At 42.6% G+C, this 15,155-nt stretch overlaps 2 protein-coding genes across 3 annotated transcripts in view; both read right to left on the reverse strand.

Annotated features, from left to right (window-relative positions):
* Window positions 1-4,901, reverse strand: part of si:ch211-236d3.4 (protein FAM107B) — a 23,635-nt gene extending 18,734 nt beyond the window's left edge. Inside the window, exon 1 of one of the 2 annotated variants that reach the window (XM_062545870.1) lies at window positions 4,810-4,901. In XM_062545870.1, the coding sequence (XP_062401854.1) occupies window positions 4,810-4,833 (24 nt within the window). In that variant the 5' untranslated portion in view covers window positions 4,834-4,901. The remainder of the gene's footprint in view (window positions 1-4,809) is intronic. The other variant, XM_062545867.1, reaches the window with a different exon arrangement.
* A 1,294-nt stretch (window positions 4,902-6,195) lies between these two features.
* LOC134092792 (protein FAM3C-like) lies at window positions 6,196-14,363 on the reverse strand. The gene is made up of 10 exons (XM_062545871.1): window positions 14,252-14,363; window positions 13,874-13,896; window positions 13,449-13,547; window positions 10,229-10,282; window positions 9,130-9,298; window positions 8,643-8,701; window positions 7,876-7,926; window positions 7,464-7,548; window positions 7,126-7,252; window positions 6,196-6,724 (listed from the first exon to the last, which is right to left on the reverse strand). Exons 1-10 carry the CDS (start codon window positions 14,278-14,280, stop codon window positions 6,596-6,598), a joined length of 825 nt encoding a protein of 274 aa, XP_062401855.1. The 5' UTR covers window positions 14,281-14,363; the 3' UTR covers window positions 6,196-6,595.
* Between the last annotated feature and the right edge of the window lie 792 nt (window positions 14,364-15,155).

A 15,155-nucleotide genomic window follows, 5' to 3' on the forward strand; every position in this document is an offset into this window, starting at 1 on the left:
TGAAATAAAAGATAAAAATGTTATTTGCTATACAGGCCTAGTTCATATTGTCAGGAGAGCACATGTTGTCTGCTAATGTTCATAAGGCATAGCAGTTGGACATCAGTAAAGCCTAGGAAAATGTCAACCTCTGTAGGAAATCTTGTAGAGGTTTATTACTTAACCTTTAAGTAAACAAACCCTCAGCTTGACTGAGTGTGAAATAGCCTACCGTAGCACTGTTGTTAGCATCTTTACCAAATGTAGCAGTTTGTTCACTCAACCACGCTAACACTAAATAATAGACATGGGCAATTAACATTTCAAGTTTGCTATGCTAAATGTCTCGGCAAGCAGGTGTTTGCATGGAAACAGAGGGGTGTGTTAGAGAACATTATATCCCATTTGCTCTTGCAAGAATACACCGACACAAACACGGGTCCTGGAATAACAGTTCCCCGCAGGTTTCCATGGCGCTCAGGAAGGATGAGAGCGAGCAGAGCAAAGGTTTGTAACACTGGAGGGAGAACAGGTTTGCATGCCATCTGTGCCTCTTTGCCAGCATTCATGGCCAGGTGCACCCAGGAGCTGGCTGTCTCATTTCTCAGGTGAGTGTGAAGAGATAGAAAGAAAGAGAGAGAGAATGTGAAATAGAGAAAGAGAGAGAGAGAGAGAGACAGAGAGCGAAAGAGAGTGCAGAGAGATTCCATCTCTCTTCTGGCTCCTTCACAGACTTCCTCCTGTCACCGCAGTGGATATGTAGGCTGAACGTGCAGTGTGTTCTCCTGCCTGTGTTACATACACTCACCATCACTCAGAGTGACATAAATGCTAATGCTAATAGCTTACAGCTGAAAAGAACAGACTGGAGGCTGGTGCGTGCTTCTCGTGCCAGGTATCACATCCAGGGTATTGGATCTGAGGCTGACACGGCACACACAAATAGACCCCCAGACAAAGAGTTGTTTGCTGTGCATATCAGATGTTACCTCATGTGGCAACGGTACCTTGGATCATGCTCTGGAAGCAAAAAATGTGCAGCTTTTTGCCTGTTACTATAGTGGAGGGAAGAAAAAGAAGACTCTTCTGATCTTGCCAGGTGGAAGCAAGCAGAAGAGGTTTCTGTGAAGGTGCAGTAATTATGATGTTCCTCTCGATAAGGGTCAGACTGGGGAGCTCTGAATGTCTTAGTGGAGGCTCTGGTTCAGGCTGAATGGTTATCATTGCACTCCTGCCCAGGGAGGGCTAATAGACTGTTTGGGATTAGTCTTAATGCTCATCTTATATTACATTAACAAAAGAGTTGAAAGTCAACTCAAAATGGCATACATTGAGTAAGACAAAGTTAAAGTTAACGTGGTCGGATATTTAGTCAACAGATTGTGAAATATAAAACTGCCAGTGTTGAAACTAACAAAAATGTGGGTTTTAGTAGCTGCTTGCCTTTGTCTTTCTCAACAAACGCTCGGACACTCTCCCTCTCATACACACACGCACGCACGCACGCACGCACGCACGCACGCACGCACGCACACACACACACAAACACACACACACACACACACACACACACACACACACACACACACACACACACACACACACACCTTATGCCCCAGTGCTCACAGAGTAAATGAGTGAACTTGAGAGCTGAGTTGCTAAAGCCCCCCCCCCCCCCCCTATTTATTTGTGCAGTAGCTGGCACAAACCCCAGCCTCTGAAAATAGACCCCAACAATTTAAGAAATGTCGGACGATGAAACTGAACTGCCGCCATTGCATGCTTTGTGTTGTGTCCGACGTGTCTAAACAAATTATTTTATAGGGGGTTTCATTTAAAGAAGGACGGGGGAGACAGCATCGATTTTCAGAACTCAACTCTGTCCTCAGGGGGCCGTGCATATGAATACCTTGACAATCATAAAAGTGAAGGCATAACACCTTTAAAGAGTGCATTCTAATCTTTATGAATACCTTGACAATCATAAAAGTGAAGGCATAACACCTCTAAAGAGTGCATTCTAATCTTTATGAATACCTTGACAATCATAAGAGTGAAGGCATAACACCTTGAGAGAGTAGCCTTCGACAGAGAGGACCTCGTCTTTAGAGTATGTGTTAACACAATAACAACACTCACTTTCTGGATACTTGACCATCAAGGCCATTAGCAGCATGCTGCGTCTATGATGAAGTGCATCTACAGTAAGTGAAGTGAAAAAAATGGCGATAGCTGTAGATTGATTGTTAAATGGGACTAAAAAGTAATTCATTCTTTCTGTCGTCCATGAACCTGTGATAGCGCTGTGCACGACTCAAGGCCCTGCATGCAGTCTCGCTGTGAACGCTGTGTGCAAATCCAGCCTGGCTAATGGCTAGCTCCAAGACACAAATCCTTTGTACTGAGATGGGTTTCTAAGCATGCATTTTCATGCTTCACAACTTCAATTCCTCACACTCTCACACACACACACACACACACACACACAGGTAGTCATTATTTTTAGCTTGACCGTTGGATAATTTAGAGAGGATTTTCTCTGATTGCCTTAATCTCCCTCAGTAGGTCTCTGGCACAGGAGGGCTTAAAACTCCGGTCCACGTCGCATTTAGCACCAGGCAATCACATGAGAGCAGCGTGGGCCTTTGTGCGCATGCAGAAGGAGGAGCGGGCGGCACGCTTGAACGACGTACGCCGCCGCTCCCGGACGCTGAGGCGCTCTCGTTAGGGATTCGGCTAATTCACATTCCCCACCATCGCGTCCATTAGTCCCCATTGTGATTTGGAGCGGTTTCCTCGCGTCTCGCCGGCCTCAACCACAGCTGAAAAACACATGTTAAACGAACCCGGCAACGCAGGCCTGAGAGGCAACCTACGGGGAAATGACTTATCATCACCGAGTTTGCCTGTGCGGCCTGAGTAATTCATATGATCAATTCTCACTAAATCAAATATGAGAAGCCTCCTCTGAAGAAGGAGCATTTATTCAAGATTATTGCTCTTATGCAGTCTGAACACCAACTGATAGACATGTATACTCCCACACCCATTCTGACACATACTGTATCTCATAATGGCACACACACACACACACACACGGACACATGCGCAAACACATACACAGATAGAGACGCACACACGGACACACGCATGCATACAAACATACGGACACACGCACACACACACACACATGCACAGACGTAAACACATACACACACAAGAGCGATAGTATTTAGACATAAAAAAAATCCATCTGTAGTTAATTGTCAGAGTACATACACCAAAACCCTGACTCATCTGTGAAACAGAAGACAACCCAAAGCTCGCGCCTAATGGCCTTCTCCCTGCATTCCCCTCCCTTCCCTTGCCAGGCAGGCCCATGCAGGCCTGTGTGTGGGTGAAAGGCAGTTGTTGTGCTATGTGGGCCGGTACCGACACTCCGAGGTCTGGTCGGGGGCATTCAGCCGGTGCCAAACGAGCCCGGAAGCTGGCACAGTGGATGAAATTACAGCTCTGACGTGCACTGACATTTCCAACGCTCTCCAAGAGCCCTGGCTGGGCCGGCGGGCGGGCTGGCGCGCTTTTTTTTTTTTGCCCTGCCGCTGCTTTGGCCTCGCGGTGGAATACTGAAACGCTCGAAGGCATGCCCGTCTGTTAACCCCCGCCGTCCCAACCCCACAGGCACGGCCAAGCTCACACTAATCTCATCATGTAAGCAAAACAGAGGCGAGGAACACACACACACGGTCTCTTTCTAACACACCCATGTTGACATAGATAGCTAGATAGATAGTGGATAGATATTTACATACACACAGACAGACATACTACGTTCATAGGTAGATTCAGTGTAAACATTGAAGTTACACAGATGGCAAGGAGGAGAGGAGAAGGTGACTAGAAGGGAACTTTAAGCAGATCTACCATATGGGGTCAAACACAGGCAAAAAAAGAGTGAAGGGGATTGGTGGGGAGGGGTGGAGTGGTGGATTGACTGCATTGACCAGGTGCTGGCAGGCTTAGTTAGCCCATGCACAGCCAGCTGACCATAGTCATATCTGATATCCGAGGTTAATGCAGACTACAAAAGGGTAAAGGGATATGCGAATCATACATGTGTTCCCAGCATGCAATGTCAACAACTCAGTAGAGGCTGGGTTGGGTCTTGGGCGTCCCATAATCCAACTGTGGCTCTAAGGCCAGCTGTCACTCTCAGAGCCCTGCTCGGCACACACCCTTGAAAGACACGTCCCACAGCATTGCTTAAATATTTGTGCTTATGGTCACTTGTGTGCCCTGTAGGATACGGTTGGATTATTTAAGGACCAGCAATGAGTTCACTGGTTAATGAGAAACCCTCAGACATCTGAAGAATTTACTCTCTCCCTGTCGCCTCTCTCAGATTGTATTGGTTGTGTGGTTGTGTGCTCAAAGGAAAACCATTCACTGAACACTGAACTTAAAATGGCATTGGCATGTTTGACGATTTAGACAAGTAAGACAATAACACTTTTAAGGTTCTTGTCAAAATAAACTGTGAATACAGAGCACCTCCAACAACAATGTTATGTATACACAGACATATACTCAATGACCAAACACTGTACGTTCTCAAATACCATTACTAAAAGTAACCAAACAAACAAAACAGGTCAGTCTGGAGTTATGGCAAGCCTTTTAGAGGGCTTTTAGACAAGGGAGCAAAAACAGGCCATGGTCTTCCCACCTTTCCTACCGCTTAAACCGAAATAACTAAGTGCAGGACTAAAACAAGACACCACAGCTCTCTAGGTGAACATGTCGCGTCAGCCAGTCAGCCCACTTACTTACTTTCTTTCCATAAGACGCCCCCATGCTCTGTGGCGCAGGGCACGCAGCCTGCTCCCGGTCGCCCCGTCAGGTGCCCCTTCTGTCTTTATCCTCCCTTCCTTTCTTCCGCTGGGTCCCAGTTTCTAGAGTTTTCCCTGCAAACTCCTCTGTTCCCAAGGCTTGCCCAGATCCTTTGCTGTTGTCCAGTCTGGTTTAGCCAGAGGGGAGGGGGTGGGAGTGCTGAGGGCTGGTGTGGAGAGAGTGGAGAGGGGGGCTGAGGGAGAAAAAAAAAAAAAAAAAAGATCCTTCTCACACTCTCTGGCACCTTGACAGCGGAGAGATGTCCAGAGGGGGCTTCGCTTGGAGAGATATTTATAAACAAGGCGAGCAGAGATAGAGAGAGAGATCAAGAGAGAGAGAGAGAGAGAGAGAGAGAGGGGAGGGGGGGGTGGTGGGGGTCCTCGGGGCGACAAGTGCAGCGCTGTCCCCCTGCCGACGCCGACGCCGGAGCACCTGAACTATGACGAGGTCATCTCACAGGCGGAGAGGCGCGGTGTCACCGAGTCTGACATGGTGCTGGGCCAGTGCGTGTGCGCTCCAGATCAGCCCGGCGAGGGCTTTGTGTGTCAGAGAAAAAAGGAGAGATCAAGAAATCAAAAAATAAAAAATAAAGAAAATCAAAGAGAGGGAAAGAATGAAAGGAGGAGGGGAGAGAATGACAGACAGAGGAAAAACAGGAGCGAACAGATCAAAGTGGCCAAGCGGTGTGTCCGAGTGTGGGCAGGGCCAAATCACCTCTCCAAAGGAGGAGAGGCCACCCACCACCTGTCGCTCGCCCATGCTCTCCTCTCCTAAAGGACTTATGCAGGCACCAGCCAGATTACAGTAATTGCCGCTGACAGATCAGGAAGCCTAAGGCGGCCCGTAGTGGCCCTGGCCACGAGGACTCTTGCCAGCGCTCCAAGTCATCGAGTCACTCATCAGCTGAGATGACCAAAGGTGCAAGTGGACAGGGGGGAGGGGGGGGGTCTGGAATGTCGCTCCCTCCCTCCATATTGCTAGTCCCAGGACTGTGTTTTGAGGCAGTGGTCCGGGTAGAGCTGTCATTCTTGTCAAGGAGCCTCTGCCCGTGCTCCAAGAAGGGCCTGGCTACAGGGAGCAGCTGTCATTGATTGGACACACTGTCCCCTGGATGATGATGTCAGAGAGAGATAGAGAGGGAGGGGGGGGGGGGTCATTTTCAGAGCGTCCATGTGTTTTGGACGGGCTCTTGAAAGCAATGGACCCTCTTTGTTCAGCCCAGCGCACAATGCTGTTTGTTTATGCCATTTGTTTACCATTTTTCTCCATTGTTTTATATTAGCTGCCACAGAGGACATTCACGCCAGTGCAGCACTTTCAAAGGAAGATCATTTTAATTCGCATAATTATTATGTTCTGCGTGTGAGTTTAACACAAGGATTTTATATTTTATATTTATATTTTATACAAGCAAATAATTAATGAATACAATTTGTATTTTCTAAACAAACTCATAGGGGAGATATTGAATTCTAACTGGATGCCCTTGTTAAATAGTAACTGTACAACATTTTTAAGATAACATCATTCAGCGTCTCCTTGATGTTATAGTCATCCAAAGGTTGAGATATAAAAACAGCATTACACTATTAGTTTATACTATTAATGTATAAACGCTTATACATTTCTTTGTGCCTTTGGTCTGGCACAGTTGTGGTTGTTGTTGTTGTTGTTGTTGTTGTTGTTGTTGTTGTTGTTGTTCCTAAGACTGTCTTCAACTGATGCCCTACAATTTCATGTTAACATCACCATTATCAATTTTCTTTCTCAGAGGGTTTTTTGGAAAGCAGCCTCCTGTGTGTACTGTCGCAGGCCACTCCCTATAATAATTTGTGCTCCTGTTATTCTTTGCTACCTGTGAAGATGAAATAGATAAATAAATAAGTAAATAAACACACACTTCTACAGAGGGGGCCAGAATGAATAAAGATTCCAACACTATTTCATATTGAGGCTTCCTTCTCCTACGTGAGCTTGTGCTGTGATAATGTAGAAACTATTAATGTTATCATTAAATAAACATAAGTATTACTCCTTATGTTTATGTGTTTTGAGACTTAACACTTAAATTCTGAGAATTATGCACTTTATTATTAACTTTATTATTAACTTTTATTCTAATTAAGTAAAACAAATGACCTTACTTTACCAAAACGAATTACTCAATTAAAAAAAAAATTGTATATCTTCTGTAAATCTGAGTATATCTTCCATGAAATGAGATTAGATTTAAACACAATAATGTAATATACATACCGACTCAAAAGGGCTTTTCCCAATTATTCCTCGAGCCCCTGCAAATACCCAGCTATCTCTTGAAGCGAGTGTGTGAATCTCCGTGCTTCCCAGATCGGAAATCATCTCACGAAGTTGACTCGTCAGACTGAGAGGAAGAGAGGAGTAAAAACGACATGACACAAGGGTTCCCTGAGGCCATATTGAAGCATTTTGGAAGGTGCTTAGAATTTCATGAAAGATAGAGCTTTGGTATTACATTAAAGAAATATGTCTAGACAAAATGAATATCAGAAAAACTTTTCGATTGTCTTTCACATAGTTTCTCATATGTGTCACTCAAGCAAAGGGACACTCACATGCGAGCAGGTTCGTCAAAAGAGACTATTAGAACAATGGTGTTGAGTTTGATGCCATTTATGAAGTCTACAACCGGCTCCACCTCTGAAATGCACAAAGTATTGTAATCTATCAACAAACACAAACTCACATACACCACATGTATGTACACACAGACACACACACACACACACACACACACACACACACACACACGCACGCACGCACGCACGCACGCACAAACACACACACACACACACACACACACACACATACACACACAGACACACACACACACACACACACACACACACACACACACACACACACACACACACACACACACACACACACACACACACACACACACACACACACACACACACATATTTATTCATGTTAACTTTAAAAACACCCAGTAGTAAGACTTACTTCCATCATACATGTCAAATCTGGACGTGGTCAAGAGTTCCCCAGTGTCACCTGTTGGGAAAAAAAGGTGAGAACATGTGCTCCCTTGTTGTTACAGTATTACAAGTGTGGTGGTGTTATGGCTGAGAAATTCTTCATTCAATGGCCAGAAAATCATTGGTTTGATTCCCAACAGTGCTGTTGTGTCCCTAAGCAAAGCACTGAACCCTGGATAGCTCTCCGCTGGAGTCTCCACAATTGGTAACTATAAGGATGTGGATATTGCTTGCTTTTGGGCAAAGAGTTTGTGTAAATTTGTGTACACAACTCATTGCGTTGTGAACAAAAACTTGCCCGAATACTATGCATGTAACTGATGGAGAGGTCCACGAGAATACAGACCACAGAACTCAGGCCCAGAGATGTAAATGAAGCCTGTCTTGCATGGTCATGTACGACTCTAGCACTCATAAGAATATTGCATCTTGCAGATGCATCAAATTCATTTGAAGCCATGCTCCACCTAAGCCACCAAAGGAACTGAATGTACTTACACTATGTTTTACAGAATGGTGTGAGTATGAGCATATACCCTTAGTGTCACTATGTAATTAAATAAATGAATGATAAATAGACACTTTACATACATACTTTACAAACATACTTTCACAGGTTTACCAATGACATGATTAGGGCAGGAATTGTGCTAATAACTAAAACATATTTCATTGCATTGTAAATCGTATCAACAGGAAAATCAAATTATAGGAATCATAGCAGGGCCTCACCGTTCAACAAGGCTATATTCAATCCTCTGCCAATGTTATTGGCAACCCCACTCATTAACCTGTGGAACACATAACATCAAACCGGCAATCAAATAGTGTGTGTGCAGAAACAATATAAACATGTGGACATGCCTGGGGGAGTGCAATGCAGACAGTTAGTTTGTACTGCCATCTTCAGGATTTAGTAAATGATCAGTAATTCATCAAATAATATGCTGCTATACTGAGTTATCTATTTGGCTCTTTCAAGCAATCTTCCAAACATGATATGCCTTGTTTATGGCAGTTTCTAAACTTAGAGCAAGTGTCTTGCTATTGTCTTGTTATTGATAACTAATATTCATTGTGGGGGGATGTTCAGAGAATGTCAATGTGATCATCATCTGTTTAGTGTTCAGCTTCAATCATTGCATTGAATGGCATTTAGCACTTACTTCTTTTGACCCTAGTTTCAATGATGTTATACTATAATCATTAGTTTACTCACATATTGCCCTCAAAGCAAATTCTTGGTCCAAGTGTATTTCCGATACCACTTTTTAGATGAAAGGTGAAGTAGCCATCGGGACATTGATTGATACCACACTTGGAAGGGAAAGGATTGTTCCTCTTCTGTAGGCCGAGTAACTCCATCCTTCGTCCTACTTCATTTTGAGCTTTTAAAAAAAAACAGTATTTTGATCATGTAAATGACACTTCTTTACATTGAGATTTGATGAAGAGAGGGCTTGACACGTCACCTTAGCGTGAGTTAAAAATCAAGTTCTTAAGGAATGAGAAGTGGGCCAGTTTATGTGTTATGTAAACACACATTTTGAAATATAACCCACTATTCCAAGGCTCTACTAATTCGTAATTTCCTATGATAAATGTGTTCTGTCACCTTTTCATTTGATTTTCACCTTCAGCTCCGCAGGTATTGTATTTGTTGATTGAGATGACTATTATATCAATCCCAGGTAGATAAGTGATATTATTCAGTCTAAAAATGAATAAGTGAGGAAGACACTCCATCACTATTGGTTTCTATTTGCGACTCCTGTTGAGACTGACAATTGGGACAGCTGGAATCACTTCCCTCTTTTAATTAGTTTTGTTCATTAAGGTCTGTCATTAATTATTTGTGTGTATAACCAAGAGGGGAGGCATTTCTGTCACCATGAGATGCACAGGTAAATTAATGGATAAATGATTCATTAACAAAATTTAAATAATAATCATTAATGAATTATTTAAATATTAAAGGCTGTGAATGTTCACTTCACAAACTAATTGTAGTTGCCATAAACTCTTTAATTATACCAATAATGCTAGTGTCAGAAAAGTCACTGCGTGGACAAGAATGTTTTAACAGTGAAACATTAACGGTGTGGTGACTAAACTAATGCAAGTCAGGAGACCCTGGCTGCCCTCTGAACATAATTACCAACAATATCTCATCTTCCCAGCCAACTAAAAACAACAAACCCAGGGGAATGTGTAGTGTACACATCACTGAATATAATACATACTGTACATGCATATGACTTGGACAGATCCAAATCAAAAATAGACTTGGGACTTCTTGCAGTAGAAGACAAACTTACTGTCTGCATATATCTTCTTAAATATGTCTGATTGTACAAATCCTTCAGCGTCACCTGTAGGAAGATAAAGATAACGTTGGTCGGGCAGCGAGTTTGACCGTAACAAGACCAGGCCCTATCTAAATTAATGGGGAGAGAGCTGGATGTCCATGTTCAGAGGTGTAAGGGACATAAAAATCAGTTTGAAATCACGATTAAAATCAGACTAAAATCGCTGAAAAGGTTTGGTGGCTTTGTATCAAATGAACACTTAAAAAGCCTTTTTCTTACTGGTTATCTTGGACTGCGCTTGCGTGACCGCCAAGGATCGGCAAAATGATTGGAGCAACGGCACTGGAAGACATGTGCAAACCGGTGTAAACACCCGCCATCTTTGCGTTACCCCATGCATTTCAATGGGCGATTTTTCCAGTGCAGTGTCTCCTCATACTGTAAGTGTCTCTGATTCGACTTATTCAAGCGGCAGCCATTGTAAACCAAAACAAGGCCACAGGGTACGCAAACTGTATGATTGTTGTGTTCTATGCATGATTCACCTATAGACCTCTGAAGTTCGCCTACAAAAAGCTACCATCATTGCCCAAATAAGGAGATCCGGTATCTTGAGAATTTTTCTATGGGAAAATAAAATAGGGATTTTGAATTATCACACCTGTTAAACTCTCGCGGGGACAAAGAAATTGGAAATGCAGACGTTTTCCACATAAAAGTTTTGTCCACTGCCGTCTAGTGGATACTGTGATCTTCGGTAGGTGCAGATGGCACACTTTGATCTTTGCTACCCCACAGCTAGTAACTTACAATGCAACTTGTCATATGCAGTTAGCTTCATGGAGGTATTATATAATAACTGGAGAGCATGACTAAGTCCCGCCCCCCACACAAATGAATGGCCGATGCTAGGCTGGTAAATCCGGCCAATTTTCGTCAACGCCATATTGAACACTGGAGCTCCGATCCAGCGCCAGTCGGCTCTGACCATGCGCAAAGTTCCAAAGCTGGAAATGACGCATGGACCTACATTGATTTCTATTGGACATTCTGTAAAAAGAGAGTCATCCTCCAGTTCAGAGGGTGGCGATAATGCACATACCTTGCTTGCCGCTTAACAACAAGCAAGGGGGCAGCGAACGTTCTGAGAGTGTAGACAGTATGGCAGCCGCCATGCTAAAAAGTAGACCAGTGCTAGCTGGCCATTCCATTGAATCCTATGGGGCGTAAGCGCCACTTTTTACATCAAATAACGTTACAGCTGAAGCGTTTTAAGCCTTTATATGAACATTTTCTATTGTCGGAGTACATACTACATTGTGAAATTGGCGTCATAATCTCGTAACTGTTTTATCGGCAGAGTAATAAACGTTTTCCAAAATCAATGCTAACGTGGTAATGCGCATGCGTCCATAGAGAGTAAAGCGTCGCCATAGGTCAGACTCCGTCAGACTACGTGCCTACATCACATATACGACACCTGAGCCTGCGCAGGAGACCTACAGTATGACGGAAATAGAAGACCAAAAAAAACCATTGAAATTTCCTTCCTCGGTCTCTGCTGACGTCTACTTGATAGCTCTGTCCATATCTTTTACTGTCTATGGTAGGTACCCGTCCACCAACATGTTCGCGCATGAGAGCTCGTGCCCAACATGGATTTTCGTGCACGGAGCTGATTCTAAATGCTCCATGAGGCGCCATACTTGAAAATGGCGCTTGCCAACTTGCCGAAGCTAATCTACACGGCCTTGAGCCCCTGGTTAGCTTCAATTAACTCCCGGATGCACATTTACGAATCCTACTATGGCTCGCCCTATGCCTACGCCTGATTGGCTGAGCTCAATGACACTCACGCTGTGCTGGGTTAGGATAGGGTTAAGGTTAGGGTTAGGGTTAGGGCGCCAATCAGAGGGCGGCATAGGGCAGGACTCCTTATATGGGCAAAGATGGCAGCCTCGGATCCTTTTTGTAGGCGAACTTCAGAGGTCTATAAGTGGTAAAAACACATGATATAGTCAGTGTACCCCTTAGCTTTCATTTGGTTGATACACTGGCCACCGCCTGAATAAGGAGAATTGGCCATCTCCACCGTCATTACAGCTGTGTTCCATGCTAACTTCCTGTGCTACATGCTAACTTCCTGATTTCCTTCCTGATAAAGTGCTGCTATGCCTTTACCCTCCTGTTGTGTTGGTTTTATGCTTACTAGTTTTGTGACGGCTGCATTATAACTTGTTATAAATCCATAGTAACACATACTGTATATTATCATCTGATGTTGTGATAGACTTGGATAAGCTATTACCAGATTGGACATGACCAGTTTTGAACATTTGCTATTTATGGCCTGCAGGCCTCATTGACCTGAGCTACAAGTCAGAAATAGAAAGGGGAAAATACTACTGGGTAACGGTTCCAGTGTGTGTGTGTGTGTGTGTGTGTGTGAGTGTGTGTGTGTGTGTGTGTGTGTGTGTGTGTGAGAGAGAGAGATTGTGTCAGTGTACAGAAGCACAGATACAGCCCATCTCTTCACTAAGTACGTGCCTTGACTCAATTTTACACACTGACCATTTTCGAACCCAATTTAATTTCTAATAGCTGGTCATTTTCGACCAGGATTACACATTTAAACACAGTTAAATAGAACACCCAGATTGTTATGAAAATTATACAAATCTATTTTGTCTGTTCAGATGCCCCCTGTTAACAAAGTCATGGAGCTTCATGATAGTCAATAAATAAACAGCCTTTTTGAGAGAAAATAATTGTCAATCGGTCAAATTTGACCACAAACACAACAGGAGGTGAACGTGCCAAGTTGTAGCATGCTAACTAGTGTGACTATTGTTAGTGTATCATAACAGCCAGCAGTGTGGCAGTATGTCCATTCTAGAGTTACTAATAGTGGACAGACAAGAAAGGATAGTTAGGAACATCAAACATCAGGAACATCAAAAATGACAACTGAGCAGAATACAGCATAATATCCAGAATATTTGTATTGCAGACCAGGTACAGTACAGCACTGACATGTTCACTATTGTTACTGGATTGCAATTTTAATGTTACATTTCCATGAGTAATGGTATCTGTTTTGCTATAGTATGCTAATTTGGGTGACAGTTTACTTGAGTCCTTCATAACACATCACACAGTCCTTGAGTGAACTGATTAAGATTTAGTTGATTAAGTTGAACCATTTAAAGAGGACAGAAATTCAACTTACCAAGAATATTGGTAACTTTTATCTTCAGGACTGATTGATAAGACAGCAGAATCCATATGAAGGCAATTGTAGTCAACACAATCAAAATACGTTTCCAGTCTATGAATGCAAAAGATATCAGAGTAATCCAGTCATGACCTTGCTGTCAGAGAGCACACGTTCTGTAACAAAATAGAATGATGATGTCTGCTAACTTTTCTAACAAGAGTGGTTTATGATGTGATGAGACATAACATTAATGTTGTTCATTGGCATTTAAATGACAGTTAATGAGAAGATGTCGGCTACATAGCAGTTGACTCCAATATCAGAATCAACATACAGTACTGCATGGCCAGCATTGCATAGTATAATCATTGTAGAGCATATCTTATGTTCCTCCAAGAGGAAATGAGCTACACAAAAATAATGTATAAACACTGTACCGTGTCTTCTTAGTGAAAGTCCACTGAAAGTTTAGAAAAGAAGCCAATTAGGTAGATGGTTTGACAATGCAGTGCGCACAAAGAGTTAGAAACAGTTCATCACAACAACAGAAGAGTACAATAAAAGCTTTTTGGCTTTAAGCCAGCGACACTTCTTGGTCTCTCAGAACAGTGAGAGGACACCAAATTGGATTTCCACATATCCTGTCTCAGCTAAAATGATTAATAGTGTGGGAAAAGACATCTAGAAAATCAAAGATCAAAGACATGCATGCCATATTTTGTTACATTCACTCTGGACTTGGATCATACAGAAATCACACTTAGCTAAAAAACGACAGTTATCTGCCATAATGTCAAAATCCTTCAGTATATTACCCATTTTGTCCTTTTCGAATGGTCCACATATCCTTGAGGTTTTTGAGCTGTTTATTTGAGCTTGTGTGAGAATTATCTTCAACTGAGCGAATGAAGGCTGGAGTGAGCTTGTTGAACTAGAGAAACAAGGTAGTATTCAAATGAGGTGTGAGTAAGCTGGTTGGACAAGAGAAACAGGATAGCATTTTAGACATGTATAACTACTAAGGCTATGTATATGCCCCTATACAAGCTTCCTGAACGAATGAAACCCTTATTGTCTCGAACATTAAGCAAACAATAGTAAATATAAATAAAACTATACCAAACATCCAGGAACATTTAAGATGGAAGATTAAAAAACACAAGTCTACAATATAATATCAATAAAACCCATAGACAATGTAAGGAAAATAGATGACAATAGGGAAAATTATAATGTAGTTTCAAACAGTAAAATATGTATTTATATAATAGTAATAGTAATCAAGTCATACACTGAAGTTATTCTTAATATTTCTAACATTTCTAACAAGTTTAACTAATACTGTTAACAGACTGAAGCTATTCTACCAGATTTATGTGCAGTGTCTCTCTGTTTCTCTCTGTGTCTCACTATGGCTGAGCGGAGTCTGTTAGAAAAAAAAACAAAACACGCTTGGCCTTGAAGCTGCGGAGATAAAGGCCATTAGAGGTTGACTCTACTCAAAACAACCAATGAGTGAATTCTAACTCATGCGTGACCTGAGATTTGTGTCAACCTCTGAACTTGTGTTAAGGTGAGAAGTTTGTACGCCTAGATAAGACCGAACAATGAATATGTCACCTGTGCGTTCGAAGTTGCCAAGTGTTGTGTCCGCATCTAAAGAAGGGTATAAACAGAGAGGGTTAAAGCGGATAGGTTTTTTATTTGGTCATGTCACAC

Source organism: Sardina pilchardus, chromosome 9 (genome assembly GCF_963854185.1).
Source record: "Sardina pilchardus chromosome 9, fSarPil1.1, whole genome shotgun sequence".
NCBI lineage: Eukaryota > Metazoa > Chordata > Actinopteri > Clupeiformes > Clupeidae > Sardina > Sardina pilchardus.

What these genes read in the sequence shown, in the direction of transcription:
- LOC134092792 (XM_062545871.1), bottom strand. Translation starts at nt 14,280, where the DNA reads ATGTGGACCATTCGAAAAGGACAAAATGG. An exon ending in ATTTGCTTTGAGGGCAATAT is followed by an intron (nt 8,702 to 9,129) that starts GTGAGTAAACTA and finishes TGTGTTCCACAG; the next exon opens with GTTAATGAGTGGGGTTGCCA. An exon ending in GGAAAAGCCCTTTTGAGTCG is followed by an intron (nt 6,725 to 7,125) that starts GTATGTATATTA and finishes TCATCTTCACAG; the next exon opens with GTAGCAAAGAATAACAGGAG.